Below are 24,667 nucleotides of genomic sequence, written 5' to 3' on the forward strand. Positions count from 1 at the left end.
TGGACTCCTACCACTTCAGTGGCACCGTAAAGAAAAGGGTAAGTTGAGCTCTACTAGTAAATTACCCTTATACAATACCTTAAAGCCACAGCGTGAGTGCAGCCAGAAAAGGGCGCGAAAGCGAGAGCTAGGTGGCGACGCCACCTTGAAGTTCCCGCACTAGCCCGCGCTGACTCGCCACTAGCTCGCCCGGATTTCGACGCCGCCTTCTCGGGCGCAATGCGTACATTTATTTCTAAGGACAGACTACGTCGCACTTTAAACAAGTCAAAACACTGAACTGTGCAAAGTTTCGAGAACTATTGCCGCGCCCGCCACGGCCAAAATACGAGAAAACACATCGACATCCGTGACGTCGTGCTGACGTGCCGACAGTCGTGTTTCGGTGTGAAATAAACAAAAAGAAGAAAAAAAGTTAAAGCTTGGTCTTTATTTTTCTTTCTTCTAGTAATCAATCTCATGCTGTGAAACTAATATATACGTTTGAAAGAACGCTTTATCAGTATGAAGCGAGTTAATTTTGATCTTTATTGTTCTTTTAATAACCTATGAAAGGGCGCCAGCTATGCGGACCCGTTAGCTACCTCGCGGCCAGACGGAAACCTAAAGGTGAGGGAATTGAGAGGGATAAAGGAAATATTGAAGGGGAAATAGGTGTAGCAAAATGCATGGAAGGGCCAGAAGTGCGTATCCACAATTTAAACGCTGCTCACTTTCTTGCGCGCGGTTTAAATGGCGAAAGTTGACATGTCAATTGGTGGTTAGCACTGTGTCCCGTTCCTTCCCTCTCTTTACTTACAGCGAAGCTGCTGATGCGACTAGATGTGCTCGGAAACCTTGTACGTATGCTTTACCGGTGTCGTGCACGAGTTGAATGCTGTACTGAACTTAAATTTACTGAGAATGCGGCACATGTTATGGGTAATGTGCCATGAAAATACGATAAAATGAAGAGAGTGGTGCGGATCAGAGAGGCAAGCGGGGTTAGCTGACATTAACCTTTTGCCTACCGAGGACGAGCCAGGCTAGTTGTTGAAATATGTGTCGCTCCTACCCAGGACAAGCTGGACTCGTCCATAACGAAACCGGCAAACACAGGTTTGACTTCACCGCGCATATATTGGTTCGGCTTCACTGCGTGTCTTTTTATGACCGTGTATGACAGGTGACGTCCAAAAATTATATGTCGAAGAACACACCTAATTTTGACAGTAGCATATTATACTGGCACCGGATGGATGGAAGGATGAATGACTGAATGAATGAAAAAGAAATTAAATTATGGGGTTTTACGTGCCAAAACAACTTTCTGATTATGAGGCACGCCATAGTGGAGGACTCCGGAAATTTCGACCACCTGGGGTTCTTTAACGTGCACCTAAACCTAAGCACACGGGTGTTTTCGCATTTCGCCCCCATCGAAATGCGGCCGCCATGGCCAGGATTCGATCCCGCGACCTCGGAATGGATGGATGGATGAATGGATGGATGGATGGATGGATGGATGCTATGAGCGTCCCCTTTGGAACGGGGCGGCGGGTTGGGCCACGAAGCTCTTGTTATTATATTGCTTAATGTGCTACCCATATTAAAAAAGAACAAAAACAAAGAAAAGGAAGAAAGAAACCCACGATGAATTCTCATAACCAAACTTTCTGAACCTTTATTGTGAACTTTGTTTTTGTATGCCTCCGTTGTTTGTCGTTTCCATACTTTTCTTCCACCAATCTTCCAACCGTTTCTTACTAATATTCATTGCGGACCTGTTTACTTTCCCAAAGCTTTCACTGAAACAAAGCGCTTCAAAGAGCCAGCCGTGCCTAAATCGACCGCTGGTCAGACATCTTCATATAATAATAAAAGGAGCTTCATCGTTTCCCTAGTTTTACCACAGCAAGCCCATGCTGCTTCTTCATTGGTGTACCTCGCTTTTAAAGTGCATGTTCTAAGACATCCTGATCTCACGTTGATAAGTAATGAGCTTCCCTTTGAGTTATCATAAATTGTTTCTGTCCTTATTTCGCGTTTTCTTCTCAAATAGTTACTCATAGCAGGTTTTTTTTTTTTTCCATTGCCGCCACCCATGAGATTATCACAGCCTCTCGGACTTCCAGCTTCACGTCCTTTGTTGCCATTCGTCTACTGTGTATCAATGTGTTTCCTGTACAAATACCTGAAAACTCTCCCAGCCCATTTACATTTTTCCATATTCCTCAGTCGCTCTTCATAATCAATTTTACTGTGAGCTTCTCTCACTTCAAAGCTTGTCCAGCTCATATCACCGTGCACAGCCTCATTTGTGGTCTTCCCATTAGAGTCAAATGCGAGACGTCCCACTGACTTTTGGTTGCCATCGACTCCTGATTGTACTCCTTATTGCAAGTAAATAACCGCATTTCCAAGTCTAAGTCTTGGAACCATTACACCTTTCCACATACCTCGGAGCCCCTCATACCTATTGTATCCCCATAGCACTCTGTGTTTCATTATGGCCGCATTTCTCTTCCCCTTTGCTGTTATTATTTTTTCCCCTGTTTCAATATATCTATTGCCTTCGTTTATCTATGCACCAGTTTTCCTAAATCGGCGTACGCCGTCTGCTGGTTGTTTTACTAAAAGAAAATCACCGCCAAAGCACTCCGCACAGATGGTTAACCAGCGAAGCTGAAACGTGCGGCGCCGGTGTTTATCACTGGGTTATTCCAGACGGTTCATTAAACGACGGCTTAGTCAGTTGTCGGATCCTCGGTACAAAGCTGCTTCTTGCGCTCGGCTGCACGAGCCTGTTCCTGTGCCCGGGCCGCAGCATCGGCACGGCGTAGACGAGCTCGTTCCCGGTTCTGCTCGCGGCGTTGTTGATCGAAGGCTGCCTGCTCCTCAGGAGTACGCATAACGCGTGGCTTACCCATATTGGAGCCGAAGATAAACTGCTGCGTGCGCGCTCGGCTGCGACGGAGAGCAACGACGTCACTAGTGTCGCAGCGAATCCAACACTACCTAGATAGCGCAAGGCCTTTTCACTCCGATCCATGACGTCATGTTGTTACCTGGCCCGACTGCCACAGAATCTAGCGGGGATGCTCCCGAGAAGGCAAGACTGATTTTCACGTCACCGCTTTTGTCACGCCAGCCTTGTCAATGGAAATTTCGGGCCAGGTAGCGTGACGTCATGGATCGGAGTAAACAGGCCTTGTGTTATCTCGGTGACGTTGGCTAATGAGGCGCCTCTTTCTCTTTCTTTTTCTGTTTTTCGCGCATGCGCATAGGGTTGCGCCGGAGGAGTTTTCGGCGTACAGGCGACCGACAGACGGACTGACCAATCGGTAAGCCATATCCAGCTTCGCTGTGAAATAATTCTGGTAGCGAACGAAGCCAGAATTCCTTTAACGCTTCTTCGGATGCGGAAGAGCAAGAAGTTATGCTATGCAGGTTTTCATCAAAGTGACAGGGTTGCTTTATTTTAGCGCAAAGAACACAGCTTCTCAGCTATCCTGAGTTTTGAAGCACTGCAGTGAAGTTTTAATTAGTAGTGGGTTAAGCGAACGTTCAGTTTATTCTTTTTCAAAAGATATATTTATATATATTTTTAATTTCCCTATCCTTAAATGAGAATTTTTAATGGGACTTACGACACTTTCTTTGCGTATACGTTTCTTGGGAGCAAGAAAAAGAATCGGTATATTTGGGTTGTTTTTCAGAGACTGCTCCGTAGTGGAGCATGTAATGCGTAGCGCAGATAACCGGTGGACAATTTGAGTTACAGAATGGGTGCCAAGGCAAGTGGAGCGCAGTCGAGGACGGCAGAAAACTTGGTAGGGTGATGAAATTAGGAAATTTGGAGGCACATTTGGATTCAGCTAATGCAAGATAGGGGTCATTGGAAATCTCTAGGAGATCCCTTCGTCCTGCAGTGTGCATAAAAAATAAGCCTCGGCCACTGAAGAAGAAGATGATGATGATGAAAGTTAATTATGAAGAGATTGGGACGAATATTGGATTCGAAAGTATTTATTTTTAAAAATTAGTTTTACCCCCTTTAAGAGGCATCGTTCGAAGCACGCATTTAGCAATGGGGATGTGTGACCAAAGTTTAATGTTAGAGGGTTAACTACCGGCTTTGCGGATAATTATTCTAACTCCTTTACTCCCTCTTTTCAGGCGTTATACTAAGTGTGTAGAAGGTTTGCCAGGGCCCCGGAGAATAAAAGAAAAGTGGCACCTAGGATTATTTATCAGAGAATGCAGGTCATGTAATGTTCAATCTGTGTGTCAAGTTTAAACTGTGGGAATTGATTACAGCCTTTTTAGGGTGTTACTTATACAAGCGCTCCAGAGCTCGTGTTTTACGAACCGCATAGAAGATTTACGCACTGTGGGAGAAATATAGCTGGTGGAGAGTTAAAATCGGTAAAAAGAAAGGAGATATTATGGTTGACGCGTCTGCAAGATTTCAAGTGCGCGGGTTAATTACTCCCTTTGTAGTAATTCACTTACGCAAAAGCTCAAAAGCGTTACATGGCCGTTATGCGCAATGTTGCACAATGTCCTCGGAAAATTTAATGCGTCGCTGGGTTTACATTTGGTCCAAATGGAGACTATGTTATGTGTCATATGCAGCCATATAAAGTGTGTGGTTTAATTATGCGGGAAAGAAAAGAAAGGAAGAATACAGAGATGTTCACCATAGAGACTTCTAGCTGTCTACCCGAATCTGGGGGAAGGAAAAAGGAAAATAGAAAGGAGAGAGAGAGAGAAGAAAGTGTTCAGTGTGTGCACGTGCGCGGACAGCACCATGCAGTCAAGGACGCTGTCACAAAAAGCCGTTCGTTTAAAAAAAGAAAAACACAAAAATGCTTTCACTGCCTTTTGGGCCAATGGTCAGAGGGAAGGCGGTGTTCGGGTGCCGTCAGTACGCTCAGTGGACGATCATCGAGTCGCCTCAATGCAATGGACATTGGTTGTCCTTGTACGTCGAATCGAGGACAGCGGCGCAATAGGTGATCTATGTTCTCGCAGCTGCAGAGAATGAATTACGAAAATTGACAAATGACTAGTAGAGCGACTCGAAAGGCACAGATTCATTTGAAATTGGGTTGGGATTCTGAAAGGTCGTACGCCCATGTAGCGATTAAGTGAATAGCCAATGGCTCTCATAATCTTGGTCGTCGCGTATTCGCCGACCTGCCCAGCGTTCACTCAAGTACTACCTTTGTGATGTTTATAGGCGAGATAATGCTCAGAAAAATAGACACTCATCTAAAATAATAAGTTTGCAATGGACCCCAATTGACCACTGCCGCTTGCATTTTTGGAGGAATGATAAAGGCGATGTTTCGTGCCAGAAACGAAAATAATGATATATCGCGTGACTGGATACAGACTGTCAAGGGGGAAGTTCTGTTACAGCGTAAGTCGTCTTATACTCGATTTGATTCAGGTCAACCGGGAGCTTCACTTATTTACAAATCACAGCAAATGCTTCCCAAGATTTCTCAGATCTCAGACATTACCAGAAGTAAGCAGGTCGTAAATGTCACCAAAAACCAACCCATCGTATGGCAAGGAATGAACGCGGCAGACGTCGCTCACCGATAGTCCACACCACGCATACAGCGTGCACATAACTTTGGTGTCTCGCTCTCTCAATCGCAGTGTTTCGCTTGAACTTCGAAACAAGAAGGGATCAAGAGACGTTGAAAGGTTTATGTATAGAAGGAAAGTCTAGAAAATAATACGAAAACTATGCCATCGCATCTTTGCAACCCACACACCCAGAATAATAAAATGGATATCTGAAAAAACTAAAAGAAATTATGCGGATTTATTATTTGAAAGCAGGCGCAAGAACACGGAAACGTATGCGGCGAAGAGTAGTAAAATATACACTTGTTGTACAAGAGAATAGCACGTAACTTGCCGTCTTGTGTTGGTACTTCTGCACCTGCTTTTGGAGGAATCATGCACGCAGACTATTCGCTTGAGCTCCACTGTAAATCCCTTTCTCTGTGTCCTGTGTAGCGCAAGCTGGCCTCCGCTACAGTGCCACGACCCGCTATGATCAATGGACACATGATAACAGATGTCGCAAAGCAGTGCTCGAATTCATGCACAACACAGGCCTTACAGCACGCATATAAACCCCACAATAGGCCTTAAGTGAACATCGCCGATAAAAAAAGAAGAAAAAAGTACGGCCGAACTCATCTCACGATGACTGTTGAAAGTGATGCGAATAGCATTCGAGCAGTGTAACAAAACCCTATTCCTAAAGTCATGTTTATTAATTATGTGAAGTGTCAATTTTTGCCGCTTCGGCTATTTGCCCCATTCTCCGATAGCGTCTCACTATTCTAAGGCAGCACTTGACAAAGTCGCCCATGAGCATGGTGACATGACAACGTATACGTGTTCGTGGTCGAGATGCCATTGTGGTCGTTGCATCGACAGCACTACAGCTTTCTCATGCCACTCTCATCAAGTCGTCGTCGTCGTACAGTCGCCTTGCATTCGATGTCACCACCACCATGATTTTGTCCTGGTCATTCCATTGTGGCTCCATCGTTGTCACACCATCGCCGTGACGCAGGCTTCGTGATACCGTCGTTGTCACAACATTGTAACCATACACTCGTCGTCATCGCATTGTCTCCATGCCGTTGTCACGTCACGACGTCACTGTATAGTAGCCATACAGTAGTCGTCCTGCGTTCGTTGTCATACCGCTGTCTTGATGCCGTCGCGGTAGTTAGATCGTCGTCATCATAACGTCAACATCCAATTGTGCTAGTGTCATTGTCGTCACACAGTCGTTGTCATACCGTTGCCATCGTACATACCTACTGGCCGAAGCTATTATAAAACTTGGGCCACTGGCTCGGCATAGACAGCGTGACGAGAGTCAGATCATGAAACTGGAATGACGAGATAGTACGATCATGACTGCATCACGATGGCGGTGTGACAATGAATGAACGACGATTGTATGACGACAATGGCGTGTTGACGACGGCATGGTAAGAATCAGATGACAAAGCTGGTATTATGACAATGCAACGACCACGACGGCATCCCGACCAAGAACACATACTTGTAGTGGCCCAAGCTGTTACATAACTTGGGCCACTGGGTCAGGGTAGAAGGCACGACGATGATGTTATGGCGGTGGTGGTGGTGGTAAAAACGTTTATTTCCTCTGAAAAGAGGGAGTTACATGGAGGGTGCTCTGGAGTCAGGCTTAGTGCCCTTCCCCTCACAAACACTAGGTGGAGTCCCTAGTACGGGACCCCAGTGGCTTCCGCTGCCGCCATGGCTCGTTCGACCATCGCCTTTTGGGCTTTCAGGTCGCAACAGGCGAGTAGGGTCGCCTCCCAGTCCTCCCGGGTGGGGTTTGGGTGTGGAGTAAAAGCAGGGTTGGAGGGGCACGCCCACACCATGTGGTAGAGGTCCGAGGACCTCTCCCCACAGTGCGGGCACTCCCCGGAGAAGGCAGGGTCAAAGTGCGTTAGCGAGGCCGGGCACATCATGGTGTTCGTGACAAGGCGGAGGAACAGGCGTTCCTCCGCTCTCGTTAATCCTTTACACGGGTGGGGGTACAGTTTATGTCTATCTTTGTATAATTGTGTTATTTCCTTGTAAGTGTAGGTCGGCGTGGCTTCCGCTACTTCTTCAGAGGAGGCGGGGGACGAGGTTGCCCGGTTAGAGAGCGCGCGGGCGGCTGCATCTGCTGCCTCGTTTCCTCCTAGCCCCGAGTGGGCCGGAGCCCAGACTATGAAGCGGTGGGATGGACCTCCTACGTACGAGCTATTTTGCAGTAGCCGGTAGGCCAGGTACGGGACCCAGCCCTGTTGGACGTTCCGACACGCCCCTCGCGAGTCGGTTATGATTGTCTTGGAATCGGAGTGTGTTGCCGCTAAAGCGATGGCGACTTCCTCTGCTTGAGTGACGCTTCGGGCTTTGAAGGTGAGCCCGTTCACCGTTTTGGACTCGTGGATCACTGCCGCCGTGTACCACCCGCCATGGTGCGGGCCGGATGCGTCCACATAGTATACCCCGGGTTTCCTTCCGTAGTGGTGAGCTAAGGCCTCTGCCCTGGCCCTGCGTCTACCCTCGTGGTCGTCCCTGGACATCTTAATTGGGAGTGGTCTTACGTGCAGGGCGTAACGCCATTCCTGAGAGAGTCTTACTCTCTCCTCGGTGAGAGTCGTGTGTTCTATGTGCAGACGGGCCAAAAGGCGGCGTCCTGACGGCGTCTGCGATAATCGCGTGTATTGACCTGTGAGGTGGGCTTCTCTAAGTTCATCGAAGGAGTTCGTCATACCCAGACCTTGGAGTCTCAGGTTAGACGTGGTTATCGGGAGGTCGAGGGCCTTCTTCGCCATTTTGCGTATTATCACCTCGATGATGTTCTGGTCGTGTTTGTTCAGGCGGAGATAGGGGGTCGAGTACAGGATTCTGCTTGTTACAAAGGCATTGGCCAGCCGCAAGGCGTCTTTGCTTCGCAGTCCCCCTTTCTTGTTCGAGACTCTGCGGACCATTCGGCCCACCTGATCTCCCACCTTCTTTAGTTTGTCGAGCGTGGTCGTCGCCAGCCGACGCTGGTGGATGAAAAGACCTAGGACTCTAATTTCTTTTCTTTCGGGTATCGGTTCCGATCCAAGTCTCAATTCTATCTTGTTTGTGCATTTTTTGTTGGGGCGAATGTGCACGAATTCGGATTTTTGAGGGGAGCAATGAAGGCCACAACTTTTCGCGTACTCGTTCGCCGCGGTGGCCGCCTCCTGCAGGCTGGCCTCCATTTCACCGAGAGAGCCCTGCGTGGCCCAAATGGAGATGTCGTCCGCGTACAGCGCGTGTTGCACACCCGGGACTTTCTCCAAGTGGACCGGCAGGTTCTTCATTGCCAAGTTGAAAAGCAAGGGGGATAGCACCGCTCCCTGTGGCGTCCCTCTCGTGCCTAATAGAAAGGGGCCGTGTTCCGCGTTCTGGATCTTCACGTAGGCCTGTCTGTCCGTGAGGAAGCGTTTTATATACTCGAAAGCGTTCCTGCCGCATCCCGTCTCTGATAGGTGTGTGAGGATCGCCTCGTGTGTCACATTATCGAAGGCTCCCTTCAGATCTAGGGCCAGCACTATCTTATCCCCGTTCGGATGTTCGATCGGGTTTAGTACCTCCCTGCTGAGCTGCAGCAGGATGTCCTGAGCCGATTTATTTGGCCTGAAGCCGTACATCGAGTCGGCGAAGACTCGCTTGTTTTCTAGGTACTCAGATAGTCTGTCTCTGACCATAGCTTCCATCAGTTTGCCCACGCACGAGGTGAGAGAAATAGGTCTTAGGTTATCCGTATCTATGGCCTTGCCCGCCTTGGGGATGAAAGTTATCAGCGCCGTCTTCCATTCCGTGGGAAATGGAGCTTCGCCCACCCAAATCGAATTAAAGTGTTCTAGGAGGGATTCGTATGTGCGGTCCGGCAGATTGGCTAGGAGTTTTACCGAGATCCCGTCCCTTCCTGGCGCGGTCCCGCGTTTCATCCTCGCTAGAGCGGCCTTGAGTTCGTATATTTTGAAAGGTTCGTCCAGCTCAGCATTTTGGGCTCCATTGTATCTGTAAGCGTCTCCCCTTGGATCTTGGGTTGTGGTCAGGTACTGGTCCCGAAGCTTCAGTGCAAGCTGGGCCGTATTTCCTTGAAATGCATGTACCGCTCTCTGCAGGTGCTTGTGCGTCTCGGTGCGCGTCTGGTTGGGATCTATGAGTGCCCGGAAGAGGCGCCATGTGTTCTTGCTAGACATCTGCCCAGCGGCCGCGTTGCACCTATCTACCCAGTTCGCGTCCGCGAGTTGCGCCGCGTACTCCGCCGCTTCTTTAGTGATTGCCGCGATCCGAGCTCTTAGCTTTCGGTTATGCTTCTGTCTACGCCATCTTTTGACCATGCTGCGTCTGGCTGCCCAGAGGTGGAGGAGGTGGGTGTCCACGTCCGTCACCGCCTCTGAGAGCTTTACCTGCGTTTCCGTCGAACGCAGGTTGATCAGCAGCTGTTTTGTCCAGGCTTGATATCCCTGCTCCTGGATGGAGCTTACCTCGTATTCCTTTCTAAATTTCGTCCAGTCCGGCAGCATAGTGTGCCCCGTAGGCCTGGTAAGTGGTTTCGTACGGATCGTTATGGTGATCAGGCAGTGGTCACTACCGAGAGTTTCCTCCGTATTCGTCCACTCCACTCGCCTCGCGTTTTTCGTGAAGGTTAAGTCGGGACACGTGTCCCTCTGCACCGAGTTCCCTATCCGCGTGGGGCACGCCGGGTCAGTATGTAGGGTTAGACCTAACGCGGACGCCGCCTCCGCTAGCTTCCGTCCTCGTATGTCCTCTCGATGATAGCCCCATGAGGGACTCTGCGCGTTGAAATCTCCCATTACTAGTAACGGGTCTCGTCCTGCTTCCCTGATAGCTCTGCTCAGGAGTGTGGAGAAGGTTACGTTTTTTGCTTTAGGTGGGCAGTACACGTTCAGGATGTGTAGCGGCGAATCCTCCTTTTTCAGTGGCAGAAGAGTCACCATCACGTGCGAAAAGCTGGTTTGTAATTCTAGATCTACCAAATTTGCAGTGTAGTTTTTGTGCACAAAGATGCACGTTAGGGGGTCGAGTTGGAACGTTTTGTAGTTTGTGAGGCTCACGTTCCCGCCAGGTTCCTGTACGGCCACTACTGCCGGAGTATGCTCGTACGTAGACAGGTGCATCCTAAGATCCGCTCTCTTAGTCCTCGATTTCAAGCCTCGACTATTCCACTGCGTTAATGTTATGGGACTCTTTTTAGTTTGTCTCGCCATGTTGTATCTGGAGATTGTTGTTATTCTGGAGGGGAAATTGCTCCTGGTGGTCTTCCTCCTCGTCCTCGCTTATCACCCTACGCATCCTGTAGGCTCGGGGAGTCTGGAGTCTCCTCGTGTTAGCGTATTTGCGAACCGTCATCGCTTTCGCTATCTGTTGTGAGACTATGGTGGGAATGGATTCTTGGACCCTTCTCATCATATCTTCTAGTTTATTTTCAAGACTAGGTTCTGTGTCGCTTTCCATCGTCTCCTCTTGCTGAGGTGGCTGGGGTTTAGCTAGCGCACTTTCTAGTTTGCTCGTTAGCACCGCGATCTGCGCTTTTAGGGCTGCTATCTGGTTTCGTAACTCTGTTTCTACTGGGTTGGGTGTGGGTGGAGAGGAAGGTTTGGGAGGAGGAGGAGGAGAGGCGGTCCCACTCACCTGCCGTATCCCGTTCTGGACTATGCTGGCCCAGGTCTTCTTTTGCTTGGGTTGATCAGAAGTCGACTCCCTGCTAGGTGGAGGGGGCGGGCGATTCCCGCTTCCTCCCTTCTTCGTCTTCTTGTTTTTTTTCTTCTTTTTCCTCCTCCTTTTCTCCTGATTGCTGGGTTGTTGCTGCGCGTTCGTGCGAAATTTCGCCGTGCAGTCTCTGGAGTTCGTGGCGTGTTCGCCGCCACACACCGCACATTTTGGGTTGCACAGGTGAGGGGACCGCACCCCCTCCACAAACGGGGCTAGCGTTCCGCAGAGTCCGCAGTTTTCTTGTCTCGGTGTCGGGCAGGTATCTGGCCTATGCCCCACCGTGCCGCACAAGTTACACGCTGGTATGGTGCGGCGGTACCTTGCTACCGGTATGACTTGCGCGTTGTACAGTACAGCTCTGGGCTTGTACTTGCCTTCGAAGGTGATTCTGGCTTTGTTAGAAGTTCCGAACTTTCGGATCTCCAGGATGGTGCTTTCTCCGTGAAAGCTTTTCACCTTCCCTCGCAGGGACTCGGTGGTTTCCAGATTGGCCACTGTGATGACTCCGTGAATCACGTTGTCTTCGCTCTGTTTTACGTGCCCGTGCAAATGGAGGTCTGCTCCTTCTTGGATTTTTATCGCAAAGTCCCCGACCAGTTTGTCTGCCGCGTGGATGCTCGACGTGCCCACGATGATCAGGTTTTGGTCCGGGGATATTGTGAAGTAAAAGTTGTCCGCTTCGGCCTCCCCGACTCGCTGTCGTAGGGCTAGGCCTAGCTCACCGTGTTGTAAGTTCTTCAAGCTTGTCGCCGTTAATGGTTTGATGATTAGCACCACATCGTCTGGTCTAAATCTGCAGAGAAACTTGGGTTTCCATGCAGCTTTGACTTGCCTTGGGCCTCCGGCTGCGCGCTCATCGGATGCCTTGTCGGGTTGCGCATGGTGGCCTCCGTGAGCTGACGTGGCCTTCCCTTGTGCGCAGGCTTGGAGTTTCTGGGCTCTTGTTTCAAAGGCCCGGATCACATTAGCGTTGCAGGCTTGGTCCAGACTGGTCTGCGGCACAGTTGTCCATGCCATGCCTTCCGGGTCGTAGCCGCGTTGCTGGTTTGCGCTTGCCATGTTGGCTTGGAGCGGCCTCCCCGCCGCCGAACGCCGGCGTTCAGCCTTGAGGCTGCGTCGCGGCGCTATGGCGGATGGGAGGAAAAACGCTTAAAAAGGTAAACAAATCGGCCCACCGGATTGGGAGTGGTCTCCCTGCGTGCCGGCTGACCTGCTGGTCCTGTCAAGTCCAAAATTGTCGGGATCAAACGCGTTGGGCCGCCGCCACGGTCGAAAATCGCCGGAGCCGATGTCCCATGCGTCCGCTCGCTACGCGCGCTGGTAGCGTCCCATGTTATGGCGAGATTAAGATCAGGAAGCTGGAATGACAACGGCCGAACGACCACGACGGTATCACCACCAGGAGCACATACCTAGTGACCCAAGTAAGTAACAACTTGGGTCAGTCTAGGTAGATAGATAGCTAGGTAGATAGATTCAAAATGGCTGAAGTAGGCAAAGAATGCTATTCGCAGTAAAAGAGGAACCTTTCTAGCCCCTAGCTTGTGTTGGCAATACAGGAGTTCCGAATACCTGGAAGCAAGTACGCATTGTTTTGTGGCCTATTTGCATCGACAAGGACTTACTTGTTACGTTGATGAATGCTTTGTCTTCACTCGCCTCTCACCAGCAATAAAGCAAAAGAAAAACGTCCTTCTGCTTTGCCAACCAACTTGTACGCACGCTAACGGCTACGGTCTGACTGGTCTTTCGTGTATTGTTAAAGCACGAGGCTATAGTGTCACAGATGCTGCTCTGCACGCAGGACCATTTTAACTGCCCGCTTTTCATGTACTTAGTGGGGTCTTTTTCGGCGCTTAGTTTATTTAATGAAATTTTACTACGTCAAAAACCAAAACACGCGTTGTCTATACGTCTACACATTTAGGTACATGTATTTAGAATGATCGAAGTGTCTCAAAGCAAGGGAAGACGATACGGGTAATTTGCTGCACAGAAATCACGACTTCATCAGAAGAGCCTTGAACCTATGGGTTAATTGCACTCTTTGTATTGCTTCTTTTTGTTCTTGTTTTGTCTAACTTTCTACGTGTGCGCTACAGATCATGAGCGCTTAATTGAGCATGACATGACAGTGAAAATAATGGACATTAGAGACAGGGAAAGGTGCCGAGTTACCTTTCGTGCTTTTGAAAACAGAGCGCGGCAGTTCTCTTTTTTTTTTTTTCTGATGAATGTCGAAGACTTCGTTCTTCTTGTATGCAGTCCTAAAACTTTGAAGGTTGCGTCGTTGTTGATGCACATTTGGCAAACGGCAAGCGAATGCTTCCATGTTTTTTAAAGCCCGACATTGACCGGAAAACGCTATAAATATAACGCCAATAAGCTTATGCGAAGTAAGGAAGTAAGTTAAAGAGTAATTTCTTAAAATTTGTTGAACTCTTCCAATTTTTTAAATGCGAAGCCCTTAGTGAAAGTTTCTAGGTAGTGGGTACCGTCTCCGTGCCACAACGATGCTCAGTGGCGCGAGCAATGTTTACGCAGCGTCGAACGGAAAACTCGATGAACCATCGGCCTGTAGACAAGACAAAAACTTCGAGTCGGGTATGCGTGAGAAGGATCACGTCAGCCACCTTTTAGCATCGTGCGATGTAACGCGCTGACTGTCGGTAGAGCGTAGCACTGCTGCCATTGGTAACAGCTAATCGCGTCGGGTCCGGGGCTCTTTTTAATATTGTGTTCTAGAATTGTTGCCCATATAAGGAGGCGGCACGCCAGCCACACGGTGTCTTCAACACTAACCCGCCGTATTCTTGAACGATTCTCGAGTCGAAGCTCTTACTCCTCTCCATGATGATGACGATGATGATGATGATGATGATGATTCATTGTCAAATCCTGACATAGCCTGCTTGAGCTAAACAAGTAATCAATAGATATTTATCAGTCTAGCATTCTGCCTATGCCTCCTTAGTCTTTTCTTCTTCATTAAAACTATATCTAGCTTTTATAGTTAAAAATACTGTAACGAATCCGGTCCTATCAATTTCTTCCCTGCTTTTTTTTACCATCGATACACTGAACGTCTCCCGATTATCTCGACTGTCTGAGCACAGTTATTGCTTCCATCATCTTTAAATCTCAGCGCTTCTGGAAAATGGACATTTACTGCGGGTCTCGCTGGGCGAATAACTTCGCATTCCGTTAGGATGTGCTGATTTGTCTCCGGGTTTTCGCTGCAGCAGACACATGCCTCATCCTGTGACGAATATTTACTCCGGCACGTTTTTGTCCTTATAGGCAATCAGCTCGAGACTCAAGTAGCAAGGTACTGCCCGTTCTGTTATCGTAGAGATTCTCCCTTCTAATTTATTTCTTGCCATTCTTGTGAATCTCCATGGTACTTTTTATTTTTTTGCTCCCGCCCTTTGCATCTGACTTAGTGCCATGAGCTCTCAATGAAGCCTAGTGACTACTTCCGTCGAGTGGAGACAATGCGATCGCCTTTCTCGAGTCGAGGCGAAGTGTTAAATGGAAGAACGTTCAGCGTATATAAGTACCTCGCAAGGTACTTATATAGAGGGAAGACATACGGGACACACTTTGCGTAGTAATATCGCCAGTGCAAGATCTCGTGGTCATTTAAATGTGGAAAATATACTCGCACTTCTAATTCGGGACCCGCAGCGGTGACTCAGTGCTTACGGCATTGCGCTGCTTGTGGGCAAAACTTCCGGTGCACATCACCGGGTGTTCAAAATCAGTCAGACGACTTGCAATGCGGCGTCACTTACAACCAACTGCACCCGTTTCGGGATATTAAACGCCGTAATTTAATTTCGAACACCGACTGGGCAACGACACGGGGATGCTCCTAATCAATCAATGCACTTGCCGTGTCCTATTTCCCAACCAATTCTCAGTGTTGTTGCAGCAGTACGTGATTCGGGCATGCAAAACAAATTGGCATGCCACCTGCAACAACCTCAACAGTTTCTCTGGGCGACAAAGTTATTCTTGTCGAGATACTTCTTCAAACCTGATGTCGTCCTGGACCTTAAAGACAACCGAATAATTACTTTGACACCAGCGCGTTTACCTTTCAGGCTCTTGTGACACTTCCTAAAAAACAAAATTTGCACAAAAGAAAGAGAACATTGGTAAGTTATTCCACTGTGCAGCCACTGAGCTCCTGCCCAGGGCACAGCGATGCATAGACTAGATATGAAAACAAAGGTTTATAACTGCAAAGTCACCGAAGTGAAAGAGAGAGAGAAAAATGAAGTGCGGCTACTTCATAGAAGAAAACTTTAAGTAGTACCAATGACTCTGGAGAGGCATAATCTCCAAGGACAATCTCTGAGGCCATGAGAGAGGTATATAGTTTCATCAAATAACTACTAGAGGAAACTCTGGCGCTGCGATCGCTGCGCTACCATGAGAATGATGGTTAGTACATGAATTTGTCTGATCTTCGTGCTTGTGGCTTCAGCTGTTCTTGTGGATTTGCTTACTACGCTTTATCTTTCTAACTTTCCAAGCACTCATAGCTTTCTAATTTCGAGGACATTCAGTAACTTCAAAATCTTCGAAGACAAAAGGCCGTTTGGAGTCAGAAGGATCAAGTTTCGGCAAATTACTATGCTGGTTGAACCTTTATGCTTATGCAGTTAACGTAGAAACTGATTACAGAGTTAATTCCAGTTATTTTTAAGGAAACTGCGTGCAGCGGTAGCGTTAAGTGGCAGCGACGTGCTTTAACATGAGCAGAACGCTCGCAGTACCTGCATTATGACACGTCCACACTTCAAGGCACACTAACATTTCCAGGCAGCCCTTGTTCTGTTTTCTCGTCCTCCTTCAACCACTGCTTGTACGCGCTGCATGACATGCCTAATCAAGCCCCCCTGTGCCCACTTGCCGAAAATTTCCAGCCTGCCCCGCGAGTCGTGTTGGATATTTTTTGTTGGAAGTTAGCGTCTCTTTCTTTGCTCCTAGAACACGATCTCTGCTGATCCATGACCAGAATTTTTCCGGAAGTAAGCAAGCAGACAGTGACGTCACAGGTAATAAAAAGTAGTCGTGAATTTTTGCTCGCAAGATCTGTTGAGAATAGTAGATTGCATATGCTGGCGAAAAGGGTATTTCAAAACAAAGTTCTTACAGGCGCGCATTCAGCGGTAATTGTTAGTCAATTCTACAATGCGCCACCTGCGATGACGCAACAAAATACAATGATATCCAAAATTTTTTACTCGGTGGGACGTTCGAATAACCACACTAAATCAGAGGGTATCTGGTACACTTCCAAACAGCGAATAAATTCTGGAAAGGCGTCGGTGATATCCAGTCGCTAAAGTATGAAACGTTCAGTTGAGTTGGAGTGTGCTTAAGCGCAGAAATTAAAAAAGAGGCGCATATTGCATTTTTCTCGTGGGCTGTAAGGATTGATCGTGCTAACTAAAGAAGTTGCACTGGAAAGCAGCAGAAAAAATCGAATTTCTTTTACTTTAGTAGATTTCGTAGTTGTGTTTCTGGAAGACGTCAATAATCTGTAGATTCGAGGCTTTAATGCTGAATCACTATACATTTGAAATAACCTGTACATCTACTGATGGACCTAGTAGCTGTGAGAACACTGTCAGAACAACCCCGGTGTTCATGGGAACACATTTATGGGAGCACTCATCAACGCGTCCAAACCACGAAACTTGAACCGCCAAATACTAGTTCATTTTCTGTGAAGCTATGAAGAGAAAAGACGAAAGTCGTATCCAAATCGCGGGTTTATTTTGTTGCACTAGGACGAGGGGCAGCTTCTTATGCATTGAAAACTACACAAAGAAGCATCAGTGAAAGCGCTGATGCACTCAGGCCTCAAGATGCACTCAGGCCTCAAGAGCGCCGTCTCTGCTTGGACTGCCGTACTGAGAGGCTGCGCACCTAAATCCTTAACCGTCGTCAAAGCTCACCCGCGATGAATATAGCACAACGATAGCACGACTTCCGCATGGCCGTAGCCGTGGTAAAAAAAAAAAAAAAAACGCAATCAAGTATGTCTTAGCCGAAACTAGCGCAAGTGCTTCGTGAAGCTTACACAAAAGGAAATTATCGAGCGGTCACGGCGGCAGCAGAACAGTACCGAAGTTGTTTTGACCTGCCAAGAGATTCAACATCTTCAAATAAAACACCGCTCACGCTCAAGCAGCATTACCACCGCGGTACAGAGTGCCAACGTAATTTCGTACCTTTGTAATCGTGGAACGGGAAGAAATCCGCATTGCTGGCCGTGGGCGGCAGAAACTCTTTAAAAAAATCTGCAGCAGTTGTCAATGCTGCGGCTTCCCGCGGTTGCTGTGCGACGCGTCGGACGGGTCGCGTGATTAGACTGGCGGGCCAATTCTGGCCGACTGTACACTAGCGCATGTGCACTGCGTGACGATCAATGAACTGCGTCGTGATGGACTCATGTTTGCCCTCGCTCTCTTTTTTTTTTCAGATCTATTTTGAGAGCAAATACTGATATGAATGATAACTGGGAATTAGTCTACTTTTCTCTTTCTCTTCCGTCGTCCTTATATACGACTGCTCTTACGGTGTGTGATGCGCAAAAAAACAAACAAACACTTGCAATGTTTTACGGCACGCTCACGTATATTGAGAATCACAGCGTGTTTGCCAAGCCAAACTGTATGTTCGCCAATGAAGGGCCGTGACGATAAGTAGCGCATACTATAGGCGAGATAGAGTGGACGAACGCATTCTTGTACCGTTTTTTTTTTTTTTGTCGTCGCTGATCGCTACGCTAAAAATAATCTCCACCAAGTATGCACAATTTTACACCCAAGTACTAGTCTTGTCCTTCGAGTAGAATCACGCAGATAAGTTTGGAGAAAAGCTCTCAATTTTCTATGGAATTTCATTTCTTCTTCTTTTTTTTTAGAATTGTGCGCTGTATACCGAAAGCACCTTCGATAAACCCCCTTGACGCCACGTTCCGAAGCAAGCACAAAGCGCCTGCAGATTGAGACAGCCGTAATGTGTGCAACACAAGCAGCAGTACCAGTTCATAGAACTTTTTAATTCGAATTACACATAAAAGGTCACTCAACAGCGATTAACGTCGAAGAAAGACGAGGTGCCTAGGGGCGTATTAGTATATAATCTGGTTTGTTTAGATAGTCCTTCCTTAGGAATCGGCCCACATTTTTACAGCGCGCTAGCTACGGGATCGGCCCACCTGGGCCATCTGAATTTAATTTCGGCTTCCTTGCGCTAACCACGCATTATTACTCCTTCGCCCGTAAGTCTACGCTAGCTCGGTGCGTCCTTTTCATTCCAAGATTCATTTTGACGACTTTTTCGTTGCCCTATACGTGTGCTAGAAGGCCTCAAATGATCTAATTTACAGGGTGAAAGTGGCTGGCAACCCAAATACCACGGACACCAAACCAATCTGGAGTCGTGAAAGAAGACTTCGTCTTCAAAAAAGAGCGAGACGGAAGTCGCAACGATGCGACCGCCATCATTTAAACTTAGCGCGTACATGGACGGCGTGACGCCAGCCGCATCTGCTCGTTGAGCCATTTTAAATTCCGCACGTGCCTGTCTCAAAATTCCTGACAATGTTTTGCCTTGACGGTAGCTGCAGATATGAAGACGGCTCGCCGCAACACGTCGGTTATGCGAAAGATTATTAGAGACATGGCCATAAAAACGTCAACATTGAAAGGATTTTGCTGGTCTGAATAACATGGCCAAACGACATAAAAAAAAAGATACTCACTTCGATGGCAGCTAGATTCTAAGCAATGTGCGTTTAGTCACTGGCGGGAAATTCCGCATCACATAACATGAAGTGTTCTTTTGGGAAATGGAAGGGCGAATACAGACAGAAGGAACAGTGTCCTGAAAGCTCTGCTGCGGAAGGTTTTTACCGCAGTAAAGCATGACATGAAAATCCCGAAGCTGTGCCTGAGCGCCGTATTCAAGGAAATATCTCGCATCAAGTAACCGTTCTTGCGTCTTCTCATCTGCTGGACATTTCTATATGCATATATAAAGACCCAGCGTAGAAGAAATATGCTATAGAAGAAAACAGGAGTTCTTGCCTCACCTAATACAACGAAAAGTAAGTTTTCCTTGTACATGATGAACATCAGGCATTTCCAGGAGCTTTACCACTCAATCGGTCCTTGGTCATGGATTCGCGCTGTGTTCACGTAGTGCAAATAATTATGTATATATATTCTTTAAGTGCATGAGTCCTGCCAAACGATACTGTTGCGCAACTGTTTACACGAGTTATGTGTGTACATTACGAGTGTTAAAGACACAGTACTGTATCTGTAACGCTCGTTATCAGAATATAGAAAGAGCCGGGCTTCCTTGTGAAGCTTCTTCAATGATGTAAATAGAAAGCACTAGCTGTAATCTCCGTACTAATCAACGTAATCGCCACGCGTTTTTTTTTTTACTATCGCGGTATGTACAGCGTAGTGGCCATATCCAGTCAAGATTAGGTACACAAGCATAATTACCAATAACAAGCGAATTTTCTTATGTATATATGATAATGTATAAGAGGCACCATCTGAAACGCTCACCATCGCAAGAAACGAGAACACGCATCTGCCTTCCTTGGTTCCTTGCATGCGTACCACATTGGTGTGTTAACCGAAGGCTTCAACCGCGGCTAGTCGGCACGACCTCATTGGGTAAGTGGGCTGGTTTTCACACTAAAGACAAATCTACAGTGTCGTTCTCTTTTTGTAAAATACGATTAGCATTCCTAGCCTGCTTCAGTGTCTGTCTGTCTGTCTGTCTGTCTGTCTGTCTGTCTGTCTGTCTGTCTGTCTGTCTGTCTGTCGGTCGGTCGGTCGGTCGGTCGGTCGGTCGGTCGGTCGGTCGGTCGGTCGGTCGGTCGGTCGGTCGGTCGGTCGGTCGGTCGGTCGGTCGGTCGGTCGGTCGGTCGGTCGGTCGGTCGGTCGGTCGGTCGGTCGGTCGGTCGGTCGGTCGGTCGGTCGGTCGGTCGGTCGGTCGGTCGGTCGGTCGGTCGGTCGGTCGGTCGGTCGGTCGGTCGGTCGGTCGGTCGGTCGGTCGGTCGGTCGGTCGGTCGGTCGGTCGGTCGGTCGGTCGGTCGGTCGGTCGGTCGGTCGGTCGGTCGGTCGGTCGGTCGGTCGGTCGGTCGGTCGGTCGGTCGGTCGGTCGGTCGGTCGGTCGGTCGGTCGGTCGGTCGGTCGGTCGGTCGGTCGGTCGGTCGGTCGGTCGGTCGGTCGGTCGGTCGGTCGGTCGGTCGGTCGGTCGGTCGGTCGGTCGGTCGGTCGGTCGGTCGGTCGGTCGGTCGGTCGGTCGGTCGGTCGGTCGGTCGGTCGGTCGGTCGGTCGGTCGGTCGGTCGGTCGGTCGGTCGGTCGGTCGGTCGGTCGGTCGGTCGGTCGGTCGGTCGGTCGGTCGGTCGGTCGGTCGGTCGGTCGGTCGGTCGGTCGGTCGGTCGGTCGGTCGGTCGGTCGGTCGGTCGGTCGGTCGGTCGGTCGGTCGGTCGGTCGGTCGGTCGGTCGGTCGGTCGGTCGGTCGGTCGGTCGGTCGGTCGGTCGGTCGGTCGGTCGGTCGGTCGGTCGGTCGGTCGGTCGGTCGGTCGGTCGGTCGGTCGGTCGGTCGGTCGGTCGGTCGGTCGGTCGGTCGGTCGGTCGGTCGGTCGGTCGGTCGGTCGGTCGGTCGGTCGGTCGGTCGGTCGGTCGGTCGGTCGGTCGGTCGGTCGGTCGGTCGGTCGGTCGGTCGGTCGGTCGGTCGGTCGGTCGGTCGGTCGGTCGGTCGGTCGGTCGGTCGGTCGGTCGGTCGGTCGGTCGGTCGGTCGGTCGGTCGGTCGGTCGGTCGGTCGGTCGGTCGGTCGGTCGGTCGGTCGGTCGGTCGGTCGGTCGGTCGGTCGGTCGGTCGGTCGGTCGGTCGGTCGGTCGGTCGGTCGGTCGGTCGGTCGGTCGGTCGGTCGGTCGGTCGGTCGGTCGGTCGGTCGGTCGGTCTGTCTGTCTGTCTGTCTGTCTGTCTGTCTGTCTGTCTGTCTGTCTGTCTGTCTGTCGGTCTGTCTGTCGGTCTGTCTGTCGGTCTGTCTGTCTGTCTGTCTGTCTGTCTGTCTGTCTGTCTGTGACTAGGTATGTGCTGGCTGCTGTATTGCCGAGCAGGCGACATGGGTCACTGGGTATGTGCCAGAACAGATAACTTACGCTCTATAAGTACATAACATAAACATAATAACTAAAATCTCTACCAATAACGAATTTCCCTTCGCCAAATTACATATGCGCCTACACTTCAATGCTAATCGTATTAGCGTCTATAGATAATTATCTCCAAAAAAATGCTTTCTGCCTGATTTTTTCCAACATAGATTTGGCTCATTTCATTTAAGCTAATGGTGTGTGAGAAGTGTTGCAATTTATGTTTTTTTTTTCTCTCGCTCCCTTTCGCTCTCGCATTCCACTTACTGATGCGGTGCAACTGCGACGCGCACGCTCACCTCACAACGTGGAAGCTGAGCCGTGAAGGGGAATTCACGAAGCACGATGGTTGCCTTGAGGAGATGGTGAATCGACGCACTCCAGGTTCCCTATGGCAGCTGTTTTTCGCGCGGCAACGGATCCGCTTACCGCCAATTCGGTGGGCCATTCAAAAATATCGCGGGCTTTCTCATCCACTACAACACTAGCGCAATGTTTCACGCGCAATGCGTCAGGGACCAAACGCGTCTTCTTTCACCACGTTAGTTTCTGGGGGAAAAAGAAGGTGTGATATGCTGGGTGTCTTTGGTGTGGCAAAGGACGCGCCCGAAAGCAAAAAATGCTGGCCGTGACATTATCAGTGCAGAATTGTGCCAGCGCACATGCAAGATCTCGCATTGTGATGTCACTTCACGGGTTCGCCAAACTACAAAGAAAAAAGAAAAGGTTTAATAAACGAGGCCAGCACCGCTCGAAGAGACAGACGATTCAGCGGATCAATACTCGTGTGCATATTCTGTCTTTGGGAGCCTCCTCATTTGGACTTTGTCATAGTGTGCGCGGCCATTGAGGAAATTCTATTTGATTCAGAACAATTTCGTTGCTGAATAGATAGAAGCTAATGCTACTTTGTTCTTGTCAATTTTTTACTAGTGTTCTTCTTTAGATTTGTCTATCTTTACAATATCAGTCTATTCTCGGCTAATTCTCCGTGTTGGGTAAGCGCCGTGTTTAGAGTACTTGTTTGTTTGCATACAAATACTTCGGCTCTTACGAGAACCTTACGCGAACCGTCTCGAGAGAGGTAATTTTAGCAGGAATCTTTCAAGCATTATCAGGCATTGCCAGAGATGTTATTGGCCTTAGTTAGACCAGAATAACTGGTGAGGCTTGAAGAGTGCTGACTAACGGCCACGTCCCCTGCTTCTTCCAGATAAGCGAGAATACGGAGTAGGATTTCTAATCTATGAGGACATTGCGGGCAACATTGATGAGTTCTACAGTATTAATGAGAGGGTAGCAGTCGTCGTAACAAAGATGAATAGGAGGTATAAAAAGATACCGGAGCAAATATTTGCAACTGGATGATGGATGCGTCTGCTGCAGCAAGAGTTCGGAAACGACTCAGCGCATCGATACTCACCCAGCGAGACCCGTAGGAAACTCGAACAAAAATTTTGCGCATCAGACAGTGACAAAAGGGAGACGTAGACATATCGAAGCGCATCGCGATGTGTACGTCTCCATTTTGTCCCTGTCTGCTTGCACACGAATGCTATCCAAGTTCGAATACCAACTGGCCAAACACACACCAATGCAACGCAAGGGGACTTTCCAGAAGCGCTGGGATTCAAAGCGGATGGAAACAGTAACTGGTAAGCAGTTGAGCCATGTAATGATACGTTTAAAGTACTGATGGAAAAAAGATCAGGGCGGAGAGAGAAAGAAAGAACCGGGTCCTTCACAGGCATATGTATCTGCAATATATATATATATATATATATATATATATATATATATATATATATATATGTTGATGAAGAGATAAATATCATATAGTGATAGGAAAAATGCTTGACCGTAATGTATATGTAGTATAATACCCGATTAGCTGACGCATGCTATGTGGCTGTTTGTCGCCGCCTAGTTTCGAAAGAGATGCCAACATAAATTATCGTCATCATTGAGTCGAGGTGGAGCCTTGAATACAGAAACGTTCTAGAATGCGGGGGTTAGCGTCGAGAGCCACCACCTGACAATTCAGGACGTTTCAGTGGCAGGTGTTATATTGGTATTGGGCGGCAGAACCACAGCACCGGCTGTCGATTAAAGGACGACATGCACCGATGCCCAGAAGACAATCTCACTTTGTCCTCGTAGAAGGTGTATTTTGCGCGGTTTCTTTGACCGATCGCAAACGATAAAAATAATATATTAAATGCAAATATTACCTCAAGAGGCAAGCACAAACATAGAGCAAGCTCCGCAGACAGAATACAGGGCTGTTGGGTACTAGATAAATATGTACACGTACATTTAAGCGTTTGGCATACGAGCAATTTCGCCTGCCAGCCGTGTGACGTCATCGCTATCGAAATGACGGCAGCGGTTCACCGGTAGTACAGTAATCGAAATCTAAACTATGCACATGTATATTTTATTAAGAGAAACGTTCTTCAACCAAACACATTACAAATAACCGAATACCTTCGAACGTTCTGCACTCGAGACGTCAGTGTATTAGCCAGTGATATCAGTCATGCACAGTGGCTGACTGGTGGAGAACCCAACCATAGCGGCGCGGGATAAATTCACTTGTTCGAGTAACAAGGATGCTTAAGCCACCTACACCACAAGCAATTTAACCAAGCTTACGAAGACTGATCCCCAGTGTGCACAGTGTGACTTATTAATGTAATGAAGGACATAGATCAGCGTTGTAAATAACTATACGTATAGCATTCCGATGAAGCACACGCACCACCATATAGCATTCGGCATTTTGGTCCTAACTTTCTTTCTCTCGTCACAGTGTCCCGTGATATGACTAATTTGGAACTAAGACCAGCATACACTAGTGTACAAAGAAATAAAATCTGTTTAGTGTCATTCACTTGCCTACTTTGGCTTCAGTTAGGACAAGTTTTTTGACGAACAGCAAAGCTATTAAGCATTCCAGCTTACAACCATGCAGGGTTTATATACACATACATATATATATATATATATATATATATATATATATATATATATATATATATATATATATATATATATATATATATATATATATATAACAAGTTGCAAATTCTCAGTCGTGAAACAGAACAGCGTCTTCCGATTAAGCCGCTCT

The 24,667-nt window shown here is 48.3% G+C and overlaps 1 protein-coding gene across 2 annotated transcripts in view; it reads right to left on the reverse strand.

The window, feature by feature from the left end:
- The window catches only part of LOC126530861 (uncharacterized), a 69,575-nt gene extending 51,750 nt beyond the window's left edge, over positions 1–17,825 (reverse strand). Inside the window, exon 1 of one of the 2 annotated variants that reach the window (XM_050178164.3) lies at positions 17,571–17,825. In XM_050178164.3, the coding sequence (XP_050034121.1) occupies positions 17,571–17,603 (33 nt within the window). In that variant the 5' untranslated portion in view covers positions 17,604–17,825. Of the gene's footprint in view, positions 1–5,589; positions 5,656–17,570 lie in introns of those variants that run through there. The other variant, XM_055070835.2, reaches the window with a different exon arrangement.
- Between the last annotated feature and the right edge of the window lie 6,842 nt (positions 17,826–24,667).

Source organism: Dermacentor andersoni, chromosome 5, assembly GCF_023375885.2.
Source record: "Dermacentor andersoni chromosome 5, qqDerAnde1_hic_scaffold, whole genome shotgun sequence".
NCBI classification, from domain to species: domain Eukaryota; kingdom Metazoa; phylum Arthropoda; class Arachnida; order Ixodida; family Ixodidae; genus Dermacentor; species Dermacentor andersoni.